This window comes from Dicentrarchus labrax, unplaced genomic scaffold, assembly GCF_905237075.1.
Source record: "Dicentrarchus labrax unplaced genomic scaffold, dlabrax2021, whole genome shotgun sequence".
NCBI classification, from domain to species: domain Eukaryota; kingdom Metazoa; phylum Chordata; class Actinopteri; family Moronidae; genus Dicentrarchus; species Dicentrarchus labrax.
In genome coordinates, this window is record NW_026136719.1 from 14,261,388 (window position 1) to 14,282,475 (window position 21,088).

General features: G+C 43.3%; 1 protein-coding gene across 1 annotated transcript in view; it reads right to left on the reverse strand.

Annotated features, from left to right (window-relative positions):
* Window positions 1–20,420, reverse strand: part of cbfa2t3 (CBFA2/RUNX1 partner transcriptional co-repressor 3) — a 41,215-nt gene extending 20,795 nt beyond the window's left edge. The window contains exon 1 of the mRNA XM_051379844.1: window positions 19,506–20,420. Within this exon, the coding sequence (XP_051235804.1) occupies window positions 19,506–19,707 (202 nt within the window). The 5' untranslated portion in view covers window positions 19,708–20,420. The remainder of the gene's footprint in view (window positions 1–19,505) is intronic.
* Between the last annotated feature and the right edge of the window lie 668 nt (window positions 20,421–21,088).

Sequence of the window (21,088 nt, forward strand, 5' to 3'; positions counted from 1 at the left end):
AGGGTGATGTAAAATCAAAATGCTTTCATGACTTTCTATGTTTACAATGCAGCTATTTTTGTCACTTCCTCAGGAGGAAAGGAGAGGAGAGGAGAGGAGAGGAGAGGATGATAAGGGGACTGTCCTGTCTGTGTGTCTGCTCCCACCGTGGGATTATAGACAGCTGTTTAATCTGACCAGCTACAGGGACAGGGCACACACATACACACCACACTCTGGATTTCACTTTTAATACATTAGGAAGTCTGCTAGGTCTGCCACCCCATCTGTGGCCATTTGTGCTCCCATTGTGCTTTGTGCTGAAGGACTAAACACTCAAACCAAGAGAAACAGAAAGAGAGAGACTGGTATACTAGGTAAAACAGACCGCTGTGGTTAAGGTCCAGCTCTGGACCATGCTCCTGTCTGCATAGCTGCTTCTATCCCCCCACCCTTTTTATCTGGCTCTATGAGAGGAGCCACTTTGTGATCAATATGGCTGAGAATAGATCTGCTCAGGATGCAGATACGTTGCTGTTTGTCCCAAACACTCACTACTAAATATCATGCCGAAAACAAAACGATACAATGCAATCATTACCTACCTCTCTGCTGCTGTCTGCGTCTGTCTCTGTTTCTCCAACACTCTGAACAGCTGTATGTCTGCACATTTGACGTAATTGGGGCTAAAAGATTGCTCACCAAAGAAACAGTCTGCAGTCGGAGTTCTAAAAATGTTCTCTGTCTTCTACTCTCCCCTTGTGCCATGATGAAACAAGATGAAAAACAATTCACAGTGAGGCACACAAAGCCACAGATCAAGTACTGTACAACTGCGCACACACACAGAGAGAGTGCACAGTGGTTTGTCTAACTTTCTAAAGCCATTTTGGGGTCTCATTATAGATTTAAAGACATATGCCTTCACTAAAGTCCTTAAAAACAAACACGCATACTCATACACAAATAAATACTATCATGTGATGACAAGCCATTAGACTGCCATTCAGATGCATATTGGACTTATTTCACATGGGCATACATCAGTGTGTTGAATGTATGCATTATCTGTGTTTGTATGTGCGTGCATGTGTGTTCGTGCTTCCACTGGAAATACAGCTGCAACTTATTAGCTTTAGCTAACCACTGCAGAACAGTCCCCTTAAATCCCCCCTGTCTATTCAATCTCTCGTACTCCACAGAGACTCTCGTCAGTGACCACATAGCCCTAAAACTCTCTCTCTGTCTCTCGCTTCTTACATCCCTCCCTCCCTCGCTCCCTCCCTCCCACTGTAATTCCCCCAGTCTCCAGGAATGCTGTTGTTTTTAATTTCTCCCAGCTGCTCTGGCTGGCTGCCCGGCCGCCTGCCTTCCCACATCTGTTCCCTATCAGGCCGCTGAGGAGTCCACACAAACAGAGCCTGAGCCCCTGGCCCCCATCCTCCCACCAGGCTTTCATATCAAAACATGGGGATTTTAGCCCTGTGCCCTGGACCTTAGACTCAGGGGTAGCACCAACAGCATCTTTCTTCTTTCATACTACCAGCCCAAATGCCATTCAAAGGAAAAGACTGCTGGCATCAGTAGCAAAAGACCAATATGTCATCTTCCTGTGACATAGAGCAAACTAAATACAGTGCATATGTTCTTTCTTTGTGTCTGATGTACCTTGTTATCAGTGTGAAGTCTGAACTGTGTCACAGGTAAAATTGGAGTGTGTGTGTGTATATTTGTGTGTCAGCTCACAGGCTGCTGCTGCAGACAGATCCCAGACTCCACTTCATCTTGAGCTGATTTAGAGTTCGGAGGCTTTAAAGCCCTCACTAATGACAGGGTGGGAGACAGGCAGTGCGTGCACAAACAGACTCACACACACACACACAAATAGATAGGCAGATGTATGCACACATGCTCACAAGTTTGTTGGATGCATATGCTCATGCTGCGGACACAAACACATATTTTCCCCTATGTTACTTGAGAATCCCTGTGATAGTACACATGCAGTGCCGGCTGAGCAAACATGTTGAACAAAAAAACAAACGGGGGGGGCAGGGGTGGAAGGGTTCTCCTTAATAAGTGCTGACAAAAGCCCTCCTGTCTTTGATCAGATTACCATGAGCAAATCAATGACATGTCACCGTTTTCTTTTCCAAGACATTTTCTTTAAAACTGGTAAACTGGCAAGACAAACAAGGATAACTTGAGGACAGGCAGGGAGTGAGAAAGGATGGAAGGCAATTTATCTAGGGCCAGAGGTGCTAAGGGTAGAGGAGTTGTACTTCTGTCTCTCTGAGCTGCAGGGATCCTGTCATACAGTGCTTATATCTGTGAAAGCTGTTATTGATGTAATTGTATTGAAGTTCTAGCGACCATCTGTTCTCCTTTGGGAGGGCCTGGCTCCTCTCGTCGGCAGTGAAGTGGTTATGTGCAGCATATCACTGCTGCCGACGTGCTTGCAGAGAAAAAACTTCCTTTTCAGATTTTCCCAACGGCTGCTAATAAAATCCAGATGCTAGACTGGAGCTGTTTCTGCCTCGCTCCCTCACCGCTCCCTCCTCCTTCTCTCCTCCCTCTCCATCTTCTGTCTGTCTACATCTCTCCTCTTAGTGCCCCCCCCCCTCCTCCCCCCCTCCTTCTTCCCTGTCCTTCTACATTGCTAATCATTTATTATGCTCTTTTCATCTACCTCTCCTCGTTTTGCTCCCTTCCTCCTCCCCCCGCGATCCATCCTCGCCTCCTTCTTTCTCTCCAGCCACTAACCCAGAGCCATTCCTAAATAAAGGAAAGTATTTGTGACATTCGGCCGAGGCGGCTGTGCCAAGAACAACTCCCTGGCTAGCCAGACACATCTGGAGTGTGTTAGGACTGCACTGGGCACCGGTACCAACACAAGCTATCCCACCACATGTACACACAGAAAATGGTCACAAATTCTGGACCATAGGAATCATATACCAACTAGACTGCATACATTTTCACAATGCCTAGCTTGTTATTTTCATCTCACATTGAAAATTGCAATTCTTGTTTCACACCAGACAGCCCGGCAGCTGTATGCACAAATTCTCTGTTGCTTGTTTCTGTGTTGAATACACTTTCTCAGCAGCACTAGAGGAATATGGAGTTCATGCATAAGTACACGAGTACTTGCATGTACTCTGTGTATGCATGTGAACTACATTGGAGTGCATGCATGTGTATGTGCTTCTGCTTGTGTCTGAATCTGTGTGTGTGTGTGTGTGTGTATGTGTGTGTGTGTGTGGCTCTAGGGTCTCTGTGTGAGAGGAGTTGAACACCTGAACATCAATAACTGTCATGTGGGCCACCTGGGACCCCACAGCCAGCTTGCACCATGGGCACACAGCCATCACCAGCACAGCTGCCACAGAGAGAAAGAGGGGAGGGAGATACGGGGGAGGAAGTAGGAGGGAAGAAAGAGACACACACACAGCCGTGCTATATGAAGAGGTGAATATGCATCTGGGAATGGGTCAGAGAGACAGAAAAGCAGACAGACATGAGCTGGGAGAAGGATTTACATGTAGCCCCTGCTCTGCATGATAACTCTCCTTTGTTCCCTCTCATCTACATCTTCTTCTACTCGTCCTGTCAGCCGTGTGCCTAATTTTGCCAGCTGAGAGCTCAGCCTCAGGCTGCCATGTTTCAACATCATATCAGACTTTCTTTCGTCATTCCTCTTTCAGATAAACTCAGTAAGTATGCTGCATCATACATGACATGATGTTAGGTCTTAATATGCCGTACACTGTTAATATACTGATATGAAATGAGATTCTACATGAGAGTAACCTGACCTGACAAAACCAATTGCCAAATTTGAGCCCCAAGCCTAACTTGAGACTAAACTGAAACTATAGTTTTGGTTTTATTTATTACTGACTGCTAGCTCACCAGATAATGCAACACACTGGCTACAATTTGTCACTTTCCTTTTTTCCACTTCCCTAATGAATAACATTTGAATATTAACAAACCCAGTTGGGTTTTAGAGTTCTACTACCTAAACTGAGCACAACAGGTCCCCCGAAAGTATCTATCATTTATGGTATGAATAAATCTTATTAAGAAATTGCATTTGGTCATAGGAAATTACTGTCTTTGATTGTTTCATGTGTCTAGCATTGAACCCTCAATAAGTCAGAAACACATTTATTCAAATTGCAATAAAAAGAAAACCCCCTCTGTCCCTCTGTCAGAGGATGTTCACAATGAGTGCACTTACATAAATAAGCTCCCCGACCAAACACCTGCAGCCTCACCCAGCACCAATTAGCTCATCAGGCTTTTAATTACTCTGTTAATTGCATACAGGCAGCATGAAGGGCAGCCTGGGAATAGGGCAAGGGGGGCCTCCTGAGGACCCAGCCTGACAAGCCTGACAAACAAAGAGGAGGTTTTCTACCAACAGCAGCCACAACAGAGTAGCTCTGGAGGCTGGGAGGAGAAGCAAAACAGGAGACAATAGCGTCAAGTGTCTCATCAGCAGCACTGTAGCACCGAGTGATATCACTTCCTTTTCTGATCAATCAGGCATGGAGGCCGAGACTATGAACGAAGTGACGAGAGAGGCTGGGGAAAGCAGAGACGTAGAGGAGGAGAAGAAATTGAGGGGAAAAAGAAGCAGGACCATGTAAAGAGAGTTATGCGTCCATCTGTAAGCGGCTACACTACATCTGGATTAGTTCATATTGGTCATAGGAGGGGGGGCTGGGGTTGGAGGGGTGGGTGAGAGGCAAAAGCGTGGGAATGTCCCACTGTTAGGTTTAGGGCATGTGGGCTTATTGTATTTGTGGGAGAGTTAAGCTGGAGTCTCCACAGAGTGACCTGTCTGTCATAGAGCTCTGCAATAACACAAACATCCTCTTAACTGGACACACACATGCTAGCAGGACATGAGAAAGGCAACACAGGCATGAGAAATCCTGTATTTGTTTTCACCTCATGTTATTTGGCATTTATTCTTCATCCCTCACAAATGTCTGTATCTATTGATCTTTTCAGTGTATCAGTCTGGCCGCCTGTCTGTCTCTCCCTCGCAGCAGATGTCCTCCCTCCATTTCTTCCAGGAGCAGTGTTTGAGGAGGTGTATCCAGGAAACAGTGGCCAGCGCTCACTTCCTGTGTGACAGGTGTGCGATGGAGGCCTGACAGCTGCTGTCCTGCTCTCTCTTTCCCTCTCTGTATTCCTCTCTCCTTTTTCTCCCTCTTTCCAGCCAGCTGCAGCAGAGAGCAGCTCTGTTTGTTCTTACGTCACTGCTGCTGCCTGCTGATTTATGGAGCACAAAAGACTTAGATTTGACCCTAGCAACACACACCACGGCAACTGCAGCATCTCTGTCCTTCCTCCCCATAAAACCCCAGCTCTTTAGGTGTGTGTGTGTGTATTGAACGGAATGTGTGAATTGTGGCTGCCTGTTTTTCTCTCCATGTCTCTCGCTCTTATGCTTTGTGCACCGGTAAAAACCTGACACTGAGCTGTCACTTACAGCTAAGATAGGAAAACAAACAGCAGATTAGTCATTCTCCTGCTTGATGTCATGTATTTCATTTCATTCAGTGTTAAATGTCTGCTCTGTCACTATGGACCTGTCAGCGCTGACAAAACTGTCTGTAGCCTCAACTGCTCCCCAGCCTGCCAGCACTCTCATGCCTCTTCATTTGGCCCGCAGGCACAGTAACAATAGCTCCTGACATTAGCCAGGCACGGGTAGGGTGTTCTGTATTATCCTGCAGGACCCCATAGGTTTCACACATACACACACATTGACACATGCACGCACAAACCACTGGGAAACAGAATGTGGCGGAGGGAGAGGTGGGGGTGGGCATTCATGTGACAGGTTAGAGAGAAGCTTTGACAGTTTCTCCATTTAGCCTACAGCCAGCTCATGCTGGAAGCTGCTGAAATAAATACCAGCCACTCCTCTGGGACACAAGCCGACTACGGGACGCCGTCACAAAAACAGAGTGAGCAAGCGAAGAAAGAGAGTGACTGTGGTGCCAATAAGTGGAGGTGCTGATTATGTGAGCTAATTGGCAAATTAAGATGACCTGTGTCATGTTGTTGTCAAAGTAACTGGACGGCAAACAGTGCTACTATAATAAAGGAACTGTTCTTTTGTGAATCAGTTTGAGAAAGTCTATTAGAATAAGTCACTGTATGAACATTTTAATTCATTCCTACATTTAATGCATCAACATTACCACAATTTAAAAGGTCAGTTAGTTAAAGTTCTACAATTTGAACAGGATTAAAGTTTCTGAACAAAATGTTGTGTTTTTGCTTTTTTAGGGCATTAAAGATTATTAGTGTGTGGTGACAGTTAATTTTTTAATTAATTATTTTTCATCTTTTGTATTTGGCTTTACTAGCGTGATATGTTTGTGATATGAGATTATGTACTGTACTAAATGATAAAGCGCAGGGCAACAGGGATGTTGTAACTTTACCACATATATATGCATATACACGTAGAGGCCCCTGATTAAATGATAACTCACAGAGGTCAGAGCACATTACTAATGGGATGATCTCTCTCTAAGGTAGTACTTGAAAGGCTGAGTGGAAACCATCAAACACCCTGCTGAGGCTCCTGGTGACTTTAAATGCTAGGCGATAACTTGCTCCTCAAAGTGACCACTGCTCTTTGACATATCAAGAAGATCTCTGACCTTCCCCTCTCTACACTTCAAATACCTCTGAGAAGCTCAAATGTCCATTTCATAGGGAAATTAACAGTTTGTCCAGGCAATACTTTAATCTGAATTGTCTGTGTGTGCTTTTGTGTGTGTGTGTGCGCATAGGGAGAGAGACAGACAGAGAGGCAGAGGAAGGAAGGCTGGAGCCGAGATTAAGGTCTGTACAACTAACTGGTAACACAACGGCACTCAGTGGCTCAGCCTCCCATTTGAAGAGAGACGGAACCATCTGTGTGGCACAGGATCTGTTTCCAGGAGATAACGGCTTTTTTTAATTTCACAAATACTGTACATGGAGAGAGAGAGAGAGAGAGAGAGTGAATGTGAGAGACATGCCTTCCTTCCCAATCTCTGCATGCATGTTCCTCTATTGCAGCACTTCCTCAGATGTCCAGAGAGGACTGCTTTGGAGTGGAGGCCTTAATAACTTCACTTTGTGTTCCTTTGTGCTTGTTTACTCCCTGCCTGTGATAAAGGCCTCGGTGTAGGGGCAGAAGGAAAGGGAGGGATTCATTATAGGTAGCGGTGGCGTTATGAACTTCCCATTTTCTCTGTTGTCCTGTCCATACGGCTTGATTAAAACAGAGCTCAGCGCTACTGTAGATTAGTCCAGCTGTTTCCTGTGTCTGACTCTGATCTGAACACACTTCCTACCATGAAGTAAAGGGGGTGGAAGGTGAGAAGGTGCTGCGGGGAGAATGAGACGTGGAAGAGAAGAGATCAACAGAAGGTCAGAGGTCAGTGGGCAAGTGAGGAAGTAAAAGGTGAAGAGGTGATATAGGTACAAGACAAGGAAGGGTGGAGGAGGAAGCATTTGCTGTCAGCAATTCAGCTATATGTATGTCACATGTGAATTTGTCAATGTTGTGACATTTGTTTGCAACTGCATTCATAATCGAGCATTTCTGTGCACTGGAAATGTGCCTCCCTTTTGAAATGCGTAATTGAGGATGCAATTTGTCAGCTGTATATGTCATGATGATATGTAATATCAATTCAACAAATAATTTCCAGAAATGCTCTGCCATAAACGGTGAGCTTTCACCTCTGAATGTCACAGGTAAGGAGCATTTCACCTGCTCTGCACGCACGGAAATCTAGAGAAAAGACACCTGATAATTTGAGTGGATGCAAAACAGTGTTACGATCAACTTGCAGAGAAAAATGGTGAGTGTGCATGTACTTATACTGTATGTTATTCTTGAGAATCTGAGAGGATATGTGTGCACGTAGGGGAGTGAGCAAGAAAAAGTGATATTTCACACACACATTTGAGGTTTTACTTGGCCTCCACTCTCTCTCTGCTCTGCTCCCACGCCGTGGCGTCAGCAGGCCAGTCATCTAGCGAGTGTGTTTCTCATTCCATCAAATGTTGGGAAGCTGTTCGCTTCTCCGCTCAAGTCTCTGACATTCTCCATCTCCCCCGAGAGGCTGGGCAGCCTTGTCACAGTAATGTCAAACACATGTGGAACAGACCAGGGCAGAGCAGACACACACACACACACACACACACACACACACACGCACACGCACACGCACACGCACACACACACACACACAGGACGGAGGACGTAGGACGGAGCAGGAGGCGGCCAGAACCACACTGGTCTTTCCCACTGTGTATTAGGATAAACAGCAGTGAAACCATAGAGATGCAGTGCCGGGAAAGTCACTTCATCACTTCAAGTCACTCACTTGCTCAATATTTAAACAAAATCACACAAATTTTACACACAGATCTCATTAAAATCACTTTAACTGTACTGAAAGTACACTTTGTTTCTGCTGTGAGCATCCATGCTACAAAGGACTGACATTAATTTGTCATCCTGAACACAGAAATACCAAAGAAAAACTACTAAAAGTCAAATAACCCTCTATAACACCTCTGTCTCCTCTGTTCAGCCCATCCCAATTTAGCTGTCTGACATTTTTTCTTTTTGCTTCTATCATAAACACACATCCGCAGGGGAGAAATGGTATTCCAACAATTATTGCTTCAGTTTATGCAGTTTTCATCCTTCCGAAGCTATTTGTTCTCCACGACACAAACTAGACAGTGTGCACTTTTCCCTTTTTATTTTGAAACTATCCTTATCTATTGGAGGCTGATATTCTCACCCTGGAGGCAAAGCTGTGTGACTGCCTACAATCAGAACTAGATACCTGAAACCTATTTACATGTGTCAAAAGGCATAAATATGAACTCTACACAGAAATCACCTTGTCATTTTCTGTGCTGTTTGTATAAGAATACAGTGTTATTAGGCGGGGAAATTGGGTTGAAATATACAATTCCGCTTCACAAAATTGTATACCTCTTCTCTAATATTTCTCTTTTCCTTTTTTTAGTTTTACCTCTTAAACCTCTTTGGTTTACAACTAACATGTGATGAGGGGGGTCACCAGCAGATACTGCTCCCTTTCAAAAGGTCACATGATATCAGATATAACACTGTATATATCTGTTTGGTGACTTTCAGGAAGGCCATACACACACACAGACACATAAACACACACACACACACAGGCCTGATGTCTTTGGCTTGTGTCGACCGCTTGGCTTGTCTTGTTTGTGATGGCCCAGGTGTCTGTGTTGTGCTGACCACCTGACCGGCTCGCTGTGTGCTTGCAGCTCCCGCCCACCCGAGGCCATCTGCTCCACTCATTAATTAGGAGACAGCCAGTTTCACCTGCACTGCCCGCATTTAGATTACAATAATTACCACACACACAAAGCACACTCAGCAAGCCCACACACTCATATAGTAAACACATAAAGACAGTACCCAGATCCTACAGCATCAAGTCGCAGTATACAGTCTTTTTACTTGCACCAGATGACACGGACATTATTGTTATACTGAGATAATAACTTTCACCATCTCCTACATTTTTGCTGTCCTGATAAATATCTCACAGATAAACTATCTAGTTAACATTGGCACATGCACAAGTACAGAAAAATATTGTGCCTTTGATACCTTGATGGTAAAACATTAGTCACGATGTGCCTGAAAAAGCAATGAATGAATCACAGAATAACAAGACAAGAAGACAAAAACCCATCATCAAGCGAAGGAAAGTGAAGTATGTGTTCTTCGATTTGCCATTAAAAAGCAAAGACTTTACCCTGACTCTCTGCTGGCTTGTGGCTCTCCCTAATGCTGTTTCTTCAGAAGGAAACAGATACTCTTGCTTTCTTTTAAAGTCTTGTGGTATGTTTCTTTCTTTATATTAAACATAGGACATCCCATCCATGCACCTGTGGTAGATGGTAACTGAATAAACCCTCGTCAGGCTGGGGTCACAATGAATGGCCTTTCCTTTTAAGAGAGCTACTTAATGATGAAGTGGGGACATCTGCCTTAGCAGGCGGCTGGCTGAGCCCAGCTGAGCGGTAGGGCGGCCAGCGTTGAAAAGGAGAAAGGCAGCAGAGATGCTCGCTTGGTGGTGATGGAGGTATAATGTGCGGTGAGGCCGGGTGTCTGCACTGCGGTTTCACCTCTGCAACCTCCCATCCATTGTTCGAGACTATTATCAACTGTTCAATTATTCAGATGATATTTACCAGGGCCAATTATACAAGGCCGTGTCCTGCAGAGAAAATGGCCTGAGTGTTTTACTGTTGCACTCACAGGCAGAAGAGTGCGCTGCTGAGACTGTTCAAGTGGGGGTAGAAACCTTTGGCTGGACTCGTTTCTTCTCAGGGAGTGTCCCCACAGTCACAAGGGTTGCTATAAATTATCCACCATGATTTCATGTTTTTTTTAACTCACTTTTCAGTTGTTTTTATTTCCTTTGGTTGCCATAGTATTTCGGTTAAACACTTCTTTTAACTCCTTCTTTCATGTCTCCACAAGTTGATATCACTACAGTAACACACCCTGCACTCATCACAAAGAATTGGACTTCAAGTCTCTTATGTCTTGTTACACAAAGTGGACACTAGTGATGCACTACAGACATCAACAAAAAGGTGGAGGGCTTTTTTGAAGCACCACAGAGTTCAGTTCAGGCTAAATTTCTAAATGTATCCCTTGACACCCATCACCTCCATCCAGTCCAGGTGGAGACCAGGTTCATAGAGACCAAAGATTTTGTGCCATCAATTTGTCTCAGCATCACTTTGATGTGCAGCACAGACTAATGGGGCAAACAACTCCTGAAAACCCTAAGTCTCTCTCCTCTTGTCTCTCTTCTAATCATGTGCATTGGCACTGTGAGATACAGGGAATATGCTACAGTTTCTATTACTGTCTCTACTTCTATTATATCCATATATATTTCACATGTAGAGAACACATTGCTTTCCCTGTATTTGATATTCAAAAGCCCTGAAAATAACTTAATATGTAAGAGGGTGAAATTAAAGTGGATACTGTCACATAAAAAATAATTAATTGTATAAAAAAAGCATTTTAAATGATATAGAAAAAGTAGCCTACTGTGTCTTCACCTTCACATTAACACGGTGCATATTGACCAGAATGTGAAAATTCAAACTTAAGATATTTCTGCTGTCCAAGCTTTTAAATATGAAACAATTCTTCCATTATAACAAATGTTCCCAGAAAGAATAGCCCTGTTACAAAAACAGAATGTGCGCTCTTGCAAGCCTTCAGTGCATTTAAAGAACAATTCACACGGATAACAAACTAGATGTTTCGACATGCTTCAATACAGTCGAGTTTGCAGGTTGTACTTACTTTGTGAAGGTGGAGGTCAAGTTGAGGTAATTGTAGCGGTGATAATCCACACCGAATAGTTTCTAAAACAGGTTTTATATCGTCTCAATCCTCATTATTTGGGGAAAGGGTAAAGCCTTTGCTAAATAGTGCGGGAAACTATTCAGGTGTTATCCCCTGCTTTTATTTTTTGAAATATTGAGAGCAAAGAGGCAGAAGCCAGACAGTCTAACATAAAAGAAAATGTTCAACTTTCCTTTGGGAGTTCAAAAGGGGTCTTGACTTTCCAGGTTTAATAACTTATGAGGTATTTTTTTTCTTCTCGGTTATATCAAAAAAGGAAGAAATAAAATCAAAGCCAGGGTTCTTGGATCATTTAGCACACTGATGTCTTTGGTTTTACAGTCTGTTTGTTTTTTGTTTAAAAAAGAAGAAGAAAAAAACAGCAAACAGCTTCTTGTGTTGACGGTGATGTGAAGAGAAAATCACAACTTGTCCCAGTCATGTAAATCCGCTCTCTTGCTCATTTTAACCATCCATAATAGAAGAAATAAAAAGAACAGAATACAACTACAAAAAAAAAAAAAAACACAACGTCCTTTTCTTTTCGCAGTCCTTTCTGTTTGAGCAGAAACAACTATTCACCGGTTTCTATTTTGTCCACAGATCCTCGCGTCTCCCGTGTAAAAACGCAAATGATCAAGATGCGGATCCTCTTGTCTGCAGGCTGCGACTATTATTACTCCTGTGACAACTTTAAACCCCTCTTCTTTACTTCACAGTATAGCCACAGTCCGTGGTGTCAGGGAACAAGTCCGTATACATCCGGTAAGATCAATCCGGCTCCTCTTTCTTAAAAAAACAAAACCAAAAAAACAACAACAACCCCAAAACAGTTTCTTTTACAGCCTGTGGACAGTCTGCTACTCTACTACCACGTTTTCTCTGTATGGTCCTTCTCCTCCTCCGACGCGCCGATCCTCCGCCGACCTGCCTTCAGATGGTGTGTTAAAGGTTGACTTCTCCCGAAGAAAATCACAGTCAGCTGAGCATATTTTAATCTTTCTTTCTTTTTCCCCCCGTCAATTAACAATTTCTGGTTTTCAGACTTGGTGTTTTGTCTACACTGATGAGTGGAGCAAACGGGCCCACTGTACGCAGTAACCGCGGCTCTCTCCTCCTCCTCCTCTCTCTCTCTGTCCTCGCTGTAGCCTTCTGTCTGCGTTTAAACACCATCTGGAGCTCCTAACCTCTCTCTCTCTCTCTCTCTCTCTCTCTCTCTCTCTCTCTCTCTCTCTCTCTCGGGTACCATCAGAAAGCAAGAGCTGGGAGCTATTGTACAGGAATCCTCTCTAAATTGAAGAAGATCCAAAAACTGAACAGTACAAAACCTCATATGGTATGAAAATATTAACAGTATGTCACTGGAGGCTAAAGACACTGCACTATATTATAGAAGGATATTGCATGGACGCCTATGGAACTTAATTATGGGTTACACTTGGCTAAAATGTCTGTTTAAAAAAAAAAGTAAATTATATACATGGCTTGCAAATTGTAGCTTAAAACCTATTTTGTGCTGTCTAATTATTTCAGATACCAGAGCGTTCAAATCAAAAAGCATTGAGAGCTCAATGAAATGCAACTGTTTTCCTGTCCCGCTGTCTGCCCGTGGGGGCCGCTGTTTCCTCATATCAGGACGACGAAGACAACAAGGACAGCAGAACTGAGTCCATAAGACTGCAGACTTTATTTACTTTATTTAAAATAAAATACACGAATAGCGCCCTGGGAGCTGAATGAATGCGACGTGAACCCACTCAAGTAAACACTGCATAGCTTGGAAAATGTATAAAGTTTTTCTTTGTGTTGTCCAGTGTGTGGTCATGCAGTCAGCTGGGTGGACTGATTTATTTCTTTATTTTAAGGGACAGTGCACACTGATCAACATCACTGTAAGTGTGCCAGTGTTAGCCAAAAGGCAAATGTTCAGTTGGATAGTTTGAAGATAGTGTAATTGTGCTATTATTACTATAATTAATGTTCCCTTTTTATTGCTCTGCCTGTATTATAGGCCATGCTTCTGTTTTGCTTCTTATAATTAGGACCTGACAATGTAGCATAGTGTTGTCCTAATGTGTATAGTATTATATTTACCATCATTATTATCCATTTATTGCGTGTTTATGTGCTATATATATATATGGTGACTATATAACATCTGCATGGAAAACAGAACAGGCTGCAAATAATTCTGTTTTTTGCATTAATTAATTAATTAATCGTTTAGTCTTTAAAGAGTTAGAAAATACTGCAATAAGTTTCCAGAGGCAAGAGGACATATTAAAATGGGTTAGTTTGTCAGACCAACAACTAAAGCCAAAAGGTGTTCAGTTAACAATGTTATAAAACAATAATAACAGCTAAAAAGCAAAATTCTCGTAGATTAATTCAGTCAGTCAACCAATTTTTTTAATTGACCCATCATTCATTCATTCATCATCAACTACAGATGAGACTTTGGTGCACTGCGCTGATTAAATAAACAAAAATATGAGATAGTCAGACAGAAGTACACGGAGAGAGAAAAAGGGAGGCACATCATGGCAGCTCTGTAGTGAGAATCCTCCACCTGTCCACACTGGTCTGTTAGTCCCCGACACACAGACCCCCCCCCGACACACACATAGCCATAGAGGTGGACAGAAGACAAAGCTGACACCCTCCTGACCCCTCCTGTGTCTAGAGAACAAACAGAACCAGCTTGTAAAGTACACACAGACAGCTGCTCTGCCCTAACTCCAGTCTCACCAGCCTCACCAGCCTCAAACACAAACGCTGCCTTCACATGGAGCTGGACTTTTTGACAAACAGTCCAGTACTGACTAAATAATGTGAACAAGCGTGCAGGGGGAAGCCCCAGTGCTCTTTGATTGGAACGTACCAGTTTCCCTGCATGTCCCATAAAAAGGAATAACTTCAGGTAACCTGAGGCCCATTGCTAATGTTTTTGTTCAAACCACAATATGCTGGTTTACTGTAAAGTTGCAACACACACACACACACACACACACACACACACACACACACACAAACACACATAGTGGCACATAAACAGATGCACAGGCCATTACAAGCCGGGTCTGTCACAGGCAGTGTACCATGGTGGAAGTACGGTTGTCAAGGAGATGGATGGAGTGTTTATGAAACTCACTCTCTATATTTCTCTTTTTCAGAGTTATGGCCCTAGGTAACTCTATACACATGCAACATTGTGCGTGTGTGTGTGTGTGTGTGTGTGTGTGTGTGTGTGTGTCTGTCTTCTTAGTACTGTAGTAGCTTATTTGTTTCCTGTGCAGAATACTGAACAGGGAAGAGGTGTGTGTGAGCGTATGTGTGTGTGTGTGTGTGTTGTGTGTGTGTGTGTGTGTGTGTGTGTGTGTGTGTGTGTGTGTGTGTGTGTGTGTGTGTGTGTGTGTGTGTGTGTGTGTGGCCTTGAGTGACAGAAAGGTTGGCGATGGGGGTTGCATCCAAAGAAAGGATTCCTGTCAAGGTGACAGCTCCAAGACTGACAGGATGCTATTCTTCTTGGGAACGGCGTCAGTCAACCTGTCAGCCTCCCTGTACGACAGCCTCTCACTCCTCTTAATTTGGCCTTTTGTTGAGCGGTCACTGGGTTAGCTCCGACACTCCATGTGGCTGCCCTGATAAACTGCACAATGAAACGCACACAAGGTGGGGACTCGCCTCGATGAACTCTCTGTGCCATAATACTGCGAGTGGAAGTCCCTTTGATGGCATTTATGACGAAAACAGCTTTGTCTCCTATGTCTTTCAGTCCTCTATCTCGCTGTCACCTCACAAACACCCCCCACCCTCACTACCTTACTCTGGACTCTGTTATGTTGACAGCATCTCCTGGATGGTTGAGCACTCACTGAGATACAAGAACCAGGTTTGGTCATTGTGCTGGTATGGAAATTACTATATCTGTGTGTGTCTGTGTGTTTGTGTGTGTGTGTGTGTGTGTGTGTGTGTGTGTGTGTGTGTGTGTGTGTGTGTGTGTGTGTGTGGTGTGTGTGTGTGTCAGAGTAAAAGCAAGAGAAAAAGAGAGAAGTTTGCAGCATTTCCTCCACTCACACATTGTAAATCCTTTACTATAGTGGCAGTCACAGACTAGTGTGTTGAAATGAGATAAGGCCCGAGCTGACTGAAAGGAACGCTAGACCCATTGTGTTCCCGCGCTATTCTCTCTTCTCCTATCCTCTCCTCTCTCATGCACCTTCAACAGATCACACTCTTATGTTAGTCGTCATTAAAGTCACCAGTGTAGGTTGTGAAACAGGAGAGAGTATATGTCACTCGATCAGAACAGGAAAATAGTTGTTTTATGGTGATAGAAACGATTGGGTTTGTATTGAGAAATTTCTCTTTGCGTTACATGCATCCTCCCTGAATATGTGTTTTGTAATTTAAACACGAGTGTGGTGAAGAGGACCTTATCTCACTTTGTATGTTAACATCTTTAATGTGTGCTTATGCTGAAGCTGCTCTATAATGTTATGAAAGAGGATGAGACAGAGTCTTTCTGTAATACAGCGTGGTGTAACGGATCATTGACCCACCCAATCAAGCACGTACTCTGGAATGCTGCTTTTACAAATTGTGCCCATAGACCCCCTGACATTTTGTTTGCAATCGAGCAGCAAAGTGTTGGTTGTTTGATTCATCCAGACATGATGGGAATTCAAAATTCAATCCACACTCTTTGGGAAAATTAATGTCCTTTGAAGTACTTGACTTCCAGGGTTGTTTCTGCTACTGAACAACTCAAATAAGAGCACTACACAATGCATTACTGTAGCTATTCCGTCCGACTATTTTTCTACTTTTCAGATTTTTCATCCAATTTGTTTTTTTGTTTTTTTGCAAATACCAAAGAATGGGCCATTGCAATACCTAAACCATATTTCACTTTTCTTCAGTGTTTCTGAGCCAAGCAAAACATGGCCCATCTCATATTTTTTCAGAGAAAAAAAAACCATTGAAAATGAGGTTGAATTGAATTTTTACTTCCATTATTATACATAGGCATTCACAGCCCTACTACCTAGATGAGACACTTGGACAAGATTGTTTAGCCTGATTTAGATTGGTTATGTATATATTTGTACACGCATATAGGTACAGTTAGCGTATGCATCTGTGTGTTTTATCTGGCCAGGCTGAGTAAGAGTGTAGGGTCACAGTTGACCAACAGAAGTGCAAACTGACAAAGGAGGAAGTGACACCTGATTATATCAAGTGTTGACTCAAGAACAGGATATGTAGCCTAAACGCAGAGGGAAATGGACAGTAAAAAGTCCTCAGTATGCAGGTGAACACGCCCCCATACATTCACATGAAAGTCACTGCTATGTATGACTGTCTTTCCCAAGAGACAATATGTGTGTGTGCGCACTTGTGTGTGTGTGTGTGCGTGAGTGTGTTTGTGTGTTTGTCTGTGTGTGTGTGCAGACAGTTGGTGGTGCTGGCACTGGAGATAGTGAGTAGAGGGGGATGAGGCACTGTATCAAGTTGTGAACATCTGTTCCTCATAGAAACCACAAAGCTGGTGCTGAGGAAATAGAGAGGGTAACTTCTCTCTCCCTCACTCTCGCTCTCTCTCTCACACACCTCCCATCGCCACCTTGCCTCTCGTCCCACACATGCCCCTCACTTTATTTTTCCATTCCTTATTTACTCAATTGTTCTTCCTCTTCTTGTATCATCATTAACATCCATCTTTTCCCCACATTCATTAATCTCTGCCACATTTATTTGCTCGTATCTGTGTCACAGCTATGGTAATCCTTAAGCAATAGATTGGTAAAAAAAAGTGGGCGTTAGATTTTCATAGCTACAGTTTACAGTTTTATTACAAAATGTGTCTAATTTCTGGTCAGTCATTCTGGTTGTGATAACATTGTTCATCAGCTTAACTGCTGAGATATGGTGACATGGCAAAACTGCAAGACAAACCACTTATGTAGAGCGAGGAGAAAAAAGGTGAAATCTTCCACAGAATCATAAAGCAGTATATGGTTGGTTGTCCAACCCCAAATTCACAAATACTTAAGATTTTAGAATTTTGTGAGGTTGTAATGAGCTTGAAATTTTGAGTTAAAAGATGAAAAAGATAGTGATATCAAAATTATTTTGATCCATTCTACGTGACTAATTGTGCGAACAGGTCTTTGGAAACCTAAAATATAGCTAGGAAAAGCAACAAAGTTACGTAGGCTGCTTATGTAGTTATATAAAAGTGATCTCTTTTTGTGAGAGAAAACCAAAAAGAATAGCCTATTCATAGCTATAGAGGATTAGGATTGGCACGAAATTATGAAGTCTATGATACAGCAGACATGAGCCAAGGCTTTGTTAGGGATTCACTGCACCTTTTCCCTCAAAGTCCCTTGATTTAGTCCTTGCTCCTTTTCTTCCTCTCTCCATCTCTCTCATTGCCTTCCTCCCTCTATCTTGGCCTGCTGTGAGGGTGTGCTAGTGCTGGGTGGCAGTTCCTTATTGTAGAGTGTCTATATGAGAGTGTGTGAGTGTGTGTGTGTGTGTGTGTGTGTGTGTGTGTCTGTATGCTGTGTGCGCCTGATAAGACCCAGGGAGAAGAGCCAGCGTACCGACATATTCTTGCCACCGCAGTTATCGCCCGTCGCAGCTGTGCCTGAGCTCTGCGACATCTGCTCCCTCACAGGAAGCCTATGCTGCAGCTCACAACACCTAACACACACTCACAGACACACGCACAAACACACACATTACTACTGCTTCTCCATACAGCGTGAACATATCGCCGGACTACACCCCCCACACACATACATACCCTACAGTTACATCAGGTAAACTACTTGAGACAAAGAGCTGTGTTTACAGTTCACAATGACACATTTTGATATCCTCAGTGTATGTATGTGTGTGTGTGTGTGTGTGTGCGCGTGCGTGTGTGTGTGTGTGAGACGAATAGGCTGGAGCACCGACACCAGAGTTCTACTGGGTTTTTATCACAGAATTACAGGGGGGATGCTTATGACTAAGCCTAATTATAGAGGCCTTATCACTGCGACGTTCACAAAGCTCATTACTGCCAAGAGACGGCAGGCGCTGCAGGTAATTCACTCCGTTGGGTATTAGTCCTTGCTCTGGCTTACAGTTTCTACATATTTAGAGTCTATAAAATTGGGGCCTTTAATGTCTGATTCTTAATGCATCTCTCTCTCCTCAAACCCTTTGCTGATTTAAGTGAAGGTTTTCATTTTTACCTAAAGGCACTACTTCAGTGTTTTCAGCACTTTTAAGAATCAATTACATTTTTTCTTCTCTCACCCCTCTTTTTCCTGGATGCCTTTCAAGTATCCCTCATCTGTGTGCAAAATGCTCCCTTTAAAGTTTTCCCTCTGTCATTCACTGTAATGCACCCTCACGACCTGCATGTGTACTATGAAGCCACTGAAGCTGAGCAATGAAACTCCAGAATCTGGTTCTGTTCCCTGCAGCTGTATGGGGAAGCCCAGAGGAAGACCCCCCACCCACCCACTGCTCTAAAAACCTCTTTCCCTTTCCTTTCCAGTGCCACAGGACAAATGTGCTCCACTGGGCTTGTTAACAATAATGATTTTTGCTTGACAGCGCATATGAAGACCATGACAATAAGGGGGATGCTGTTGAGTTAAATTGCACTTTAAACCTGATGCATATTCAATTTGATGTCTAAAATGGGTTTGTTTTACATAAAAGGCCAAAAATGCAGTAAATGGCTAAATGCAGTGGGAAACAAACCTTAGATTATTTTACCCATGAAAGTAATTTAGCTGGTAATGTTTGATGTCATTCTAACCTTGAAACCCCCAGCTTCAGTCATCAAATAACAGGTCTACTAGCAAGATGAAGAAACCTCACATTGCCCTTATAGCATGCAGCGCTAAGTCAACACAAACTGATTATCCGTCAATCACTCCAACTTAATGAGCAGACCTGACAGCTGTGGGACCCTCCATCACTCATCACTGTAACACACTGCCAAAAGATTTCATAAAATAGGTCCTTTAAAGTGACAAGCTCCTACCTTCACTACATCTGTAGTGGCTGCTGGTTGCCAGGTTTGGATCAAGGCTTCCAGGCTGGAGCCTGTGGGCAGTGTGTTTAACCCTAAGCTCTCTGTGGCTGATCAGTGTGACCGTGGGGACACGTGGAGCGAACACTGGACCAGACGTCCCAGCTCTTCGGTCGGCCTTCTTCTGGCGCTCCAAGTGGACCTCAACGGACATGTTCGGACCTTCAAATCACCACTGCTAAGTCGTCAACTTTCCAGCTTCTATTGACTTGAGATCTATCAAAGTTAGGTGACACACTAGCAGGTTTATAGGTCCAAGCAGTGTAGCAAAGACAAATACAAGCCATACAATGTTAAAAATCTCTAAGAGCTCCAAAATGCTTGAAGGCTTTCCTGCTTGACCTTCTCTCCCATTTGTCCTTGAGGCATTGCATGTTTTTCTTCATGCTATTCAGCCAGTTTGCCTTTGAGGCTCCAGTAGATCATTGTATGACCCACAGAACTGCCAAGGACAGTAACAGCTGTAGTTAAATCTCCAAACAGAGAAAAAGAGGTTGCTTTCTCTTCTTCCTTTTACCTCCTCATCAAAGATTTTGATCCTGCTTGCATTATTCCGGGATTCCTCTGGTATTTTTTCTTTGCCTTATTTCTGTGTACAACGTTGCATTATAAAAATGTCTGATAGTTGGTAATACCCACAACGAACAGTCTTCAGCAAGAAGTCTCTTTTAGATGCATTTGACACATCTTGTGTGTACTTCTACCTTTCTTTCTTCTTTTCCATTCATTTGCTTCACTCGATCTCTCTTCGTTCCCTTCCAGCAGAGAGTGTGTATGAGAGTGTGTGTATGTCAGTGGCAGGTCAGCTTGTCTCGTGGCTCTTGCTGAGGGGCTGTGCTCTCATCTGAACCCTCCTCCTGCCCTGCCTGCCACTGCAGCTCAAAAGAGAAGTGTGTGTTAGTATGTTACAGTTTGTGTGTGTTTCTGCGTGTTGCAGGGCTGCAGCCCCTGGGGAGGCCAGGCAGCAGTGCTGGCTGCGATGATAGCAGCAGACAGCAGCAGGCAGCAGGACCTGGGCCACCGTCTGGGCTTCCTCTGTCAGGAACCAGCTGTGTCTGCGGCCAGCAGCCACTCCTTACTCTCTTCTCTTCTTCCCAGGATCCTTTGCTTCTGTGCACCTTGCTCTTTGTTAACATTGATCCTTTTTTGGCATTTTTGTGTGCATGATAGTTCACAGTAAAGTGCAAAAGGAAGTACAGCCATCATGGTTAAATAATAAGTCATGACCATAATACATGGTAATTGCATGTCATCAAGTTCACTAAAGCTAAACTTTATGCAAAAGCATATTGTTAGGCTACCTGAACCAAATATTCTAAATGTAATTTCATAATTCACATCTTTTCTCCATGTTTAGTCCTCATGTAAAATATATCTTATATTAACCTAGAAATAATATACCGGTATTTTGATAGGTGATACTTTTGAATAAACTGTGATCATTTTGAATATTTCCTGTGATTCCCCTAATCCTGACCAAAAAAAATCCCCAAGTCATGTTTGTGGCCACCTGACAAATGTAAATTCAGTACTCT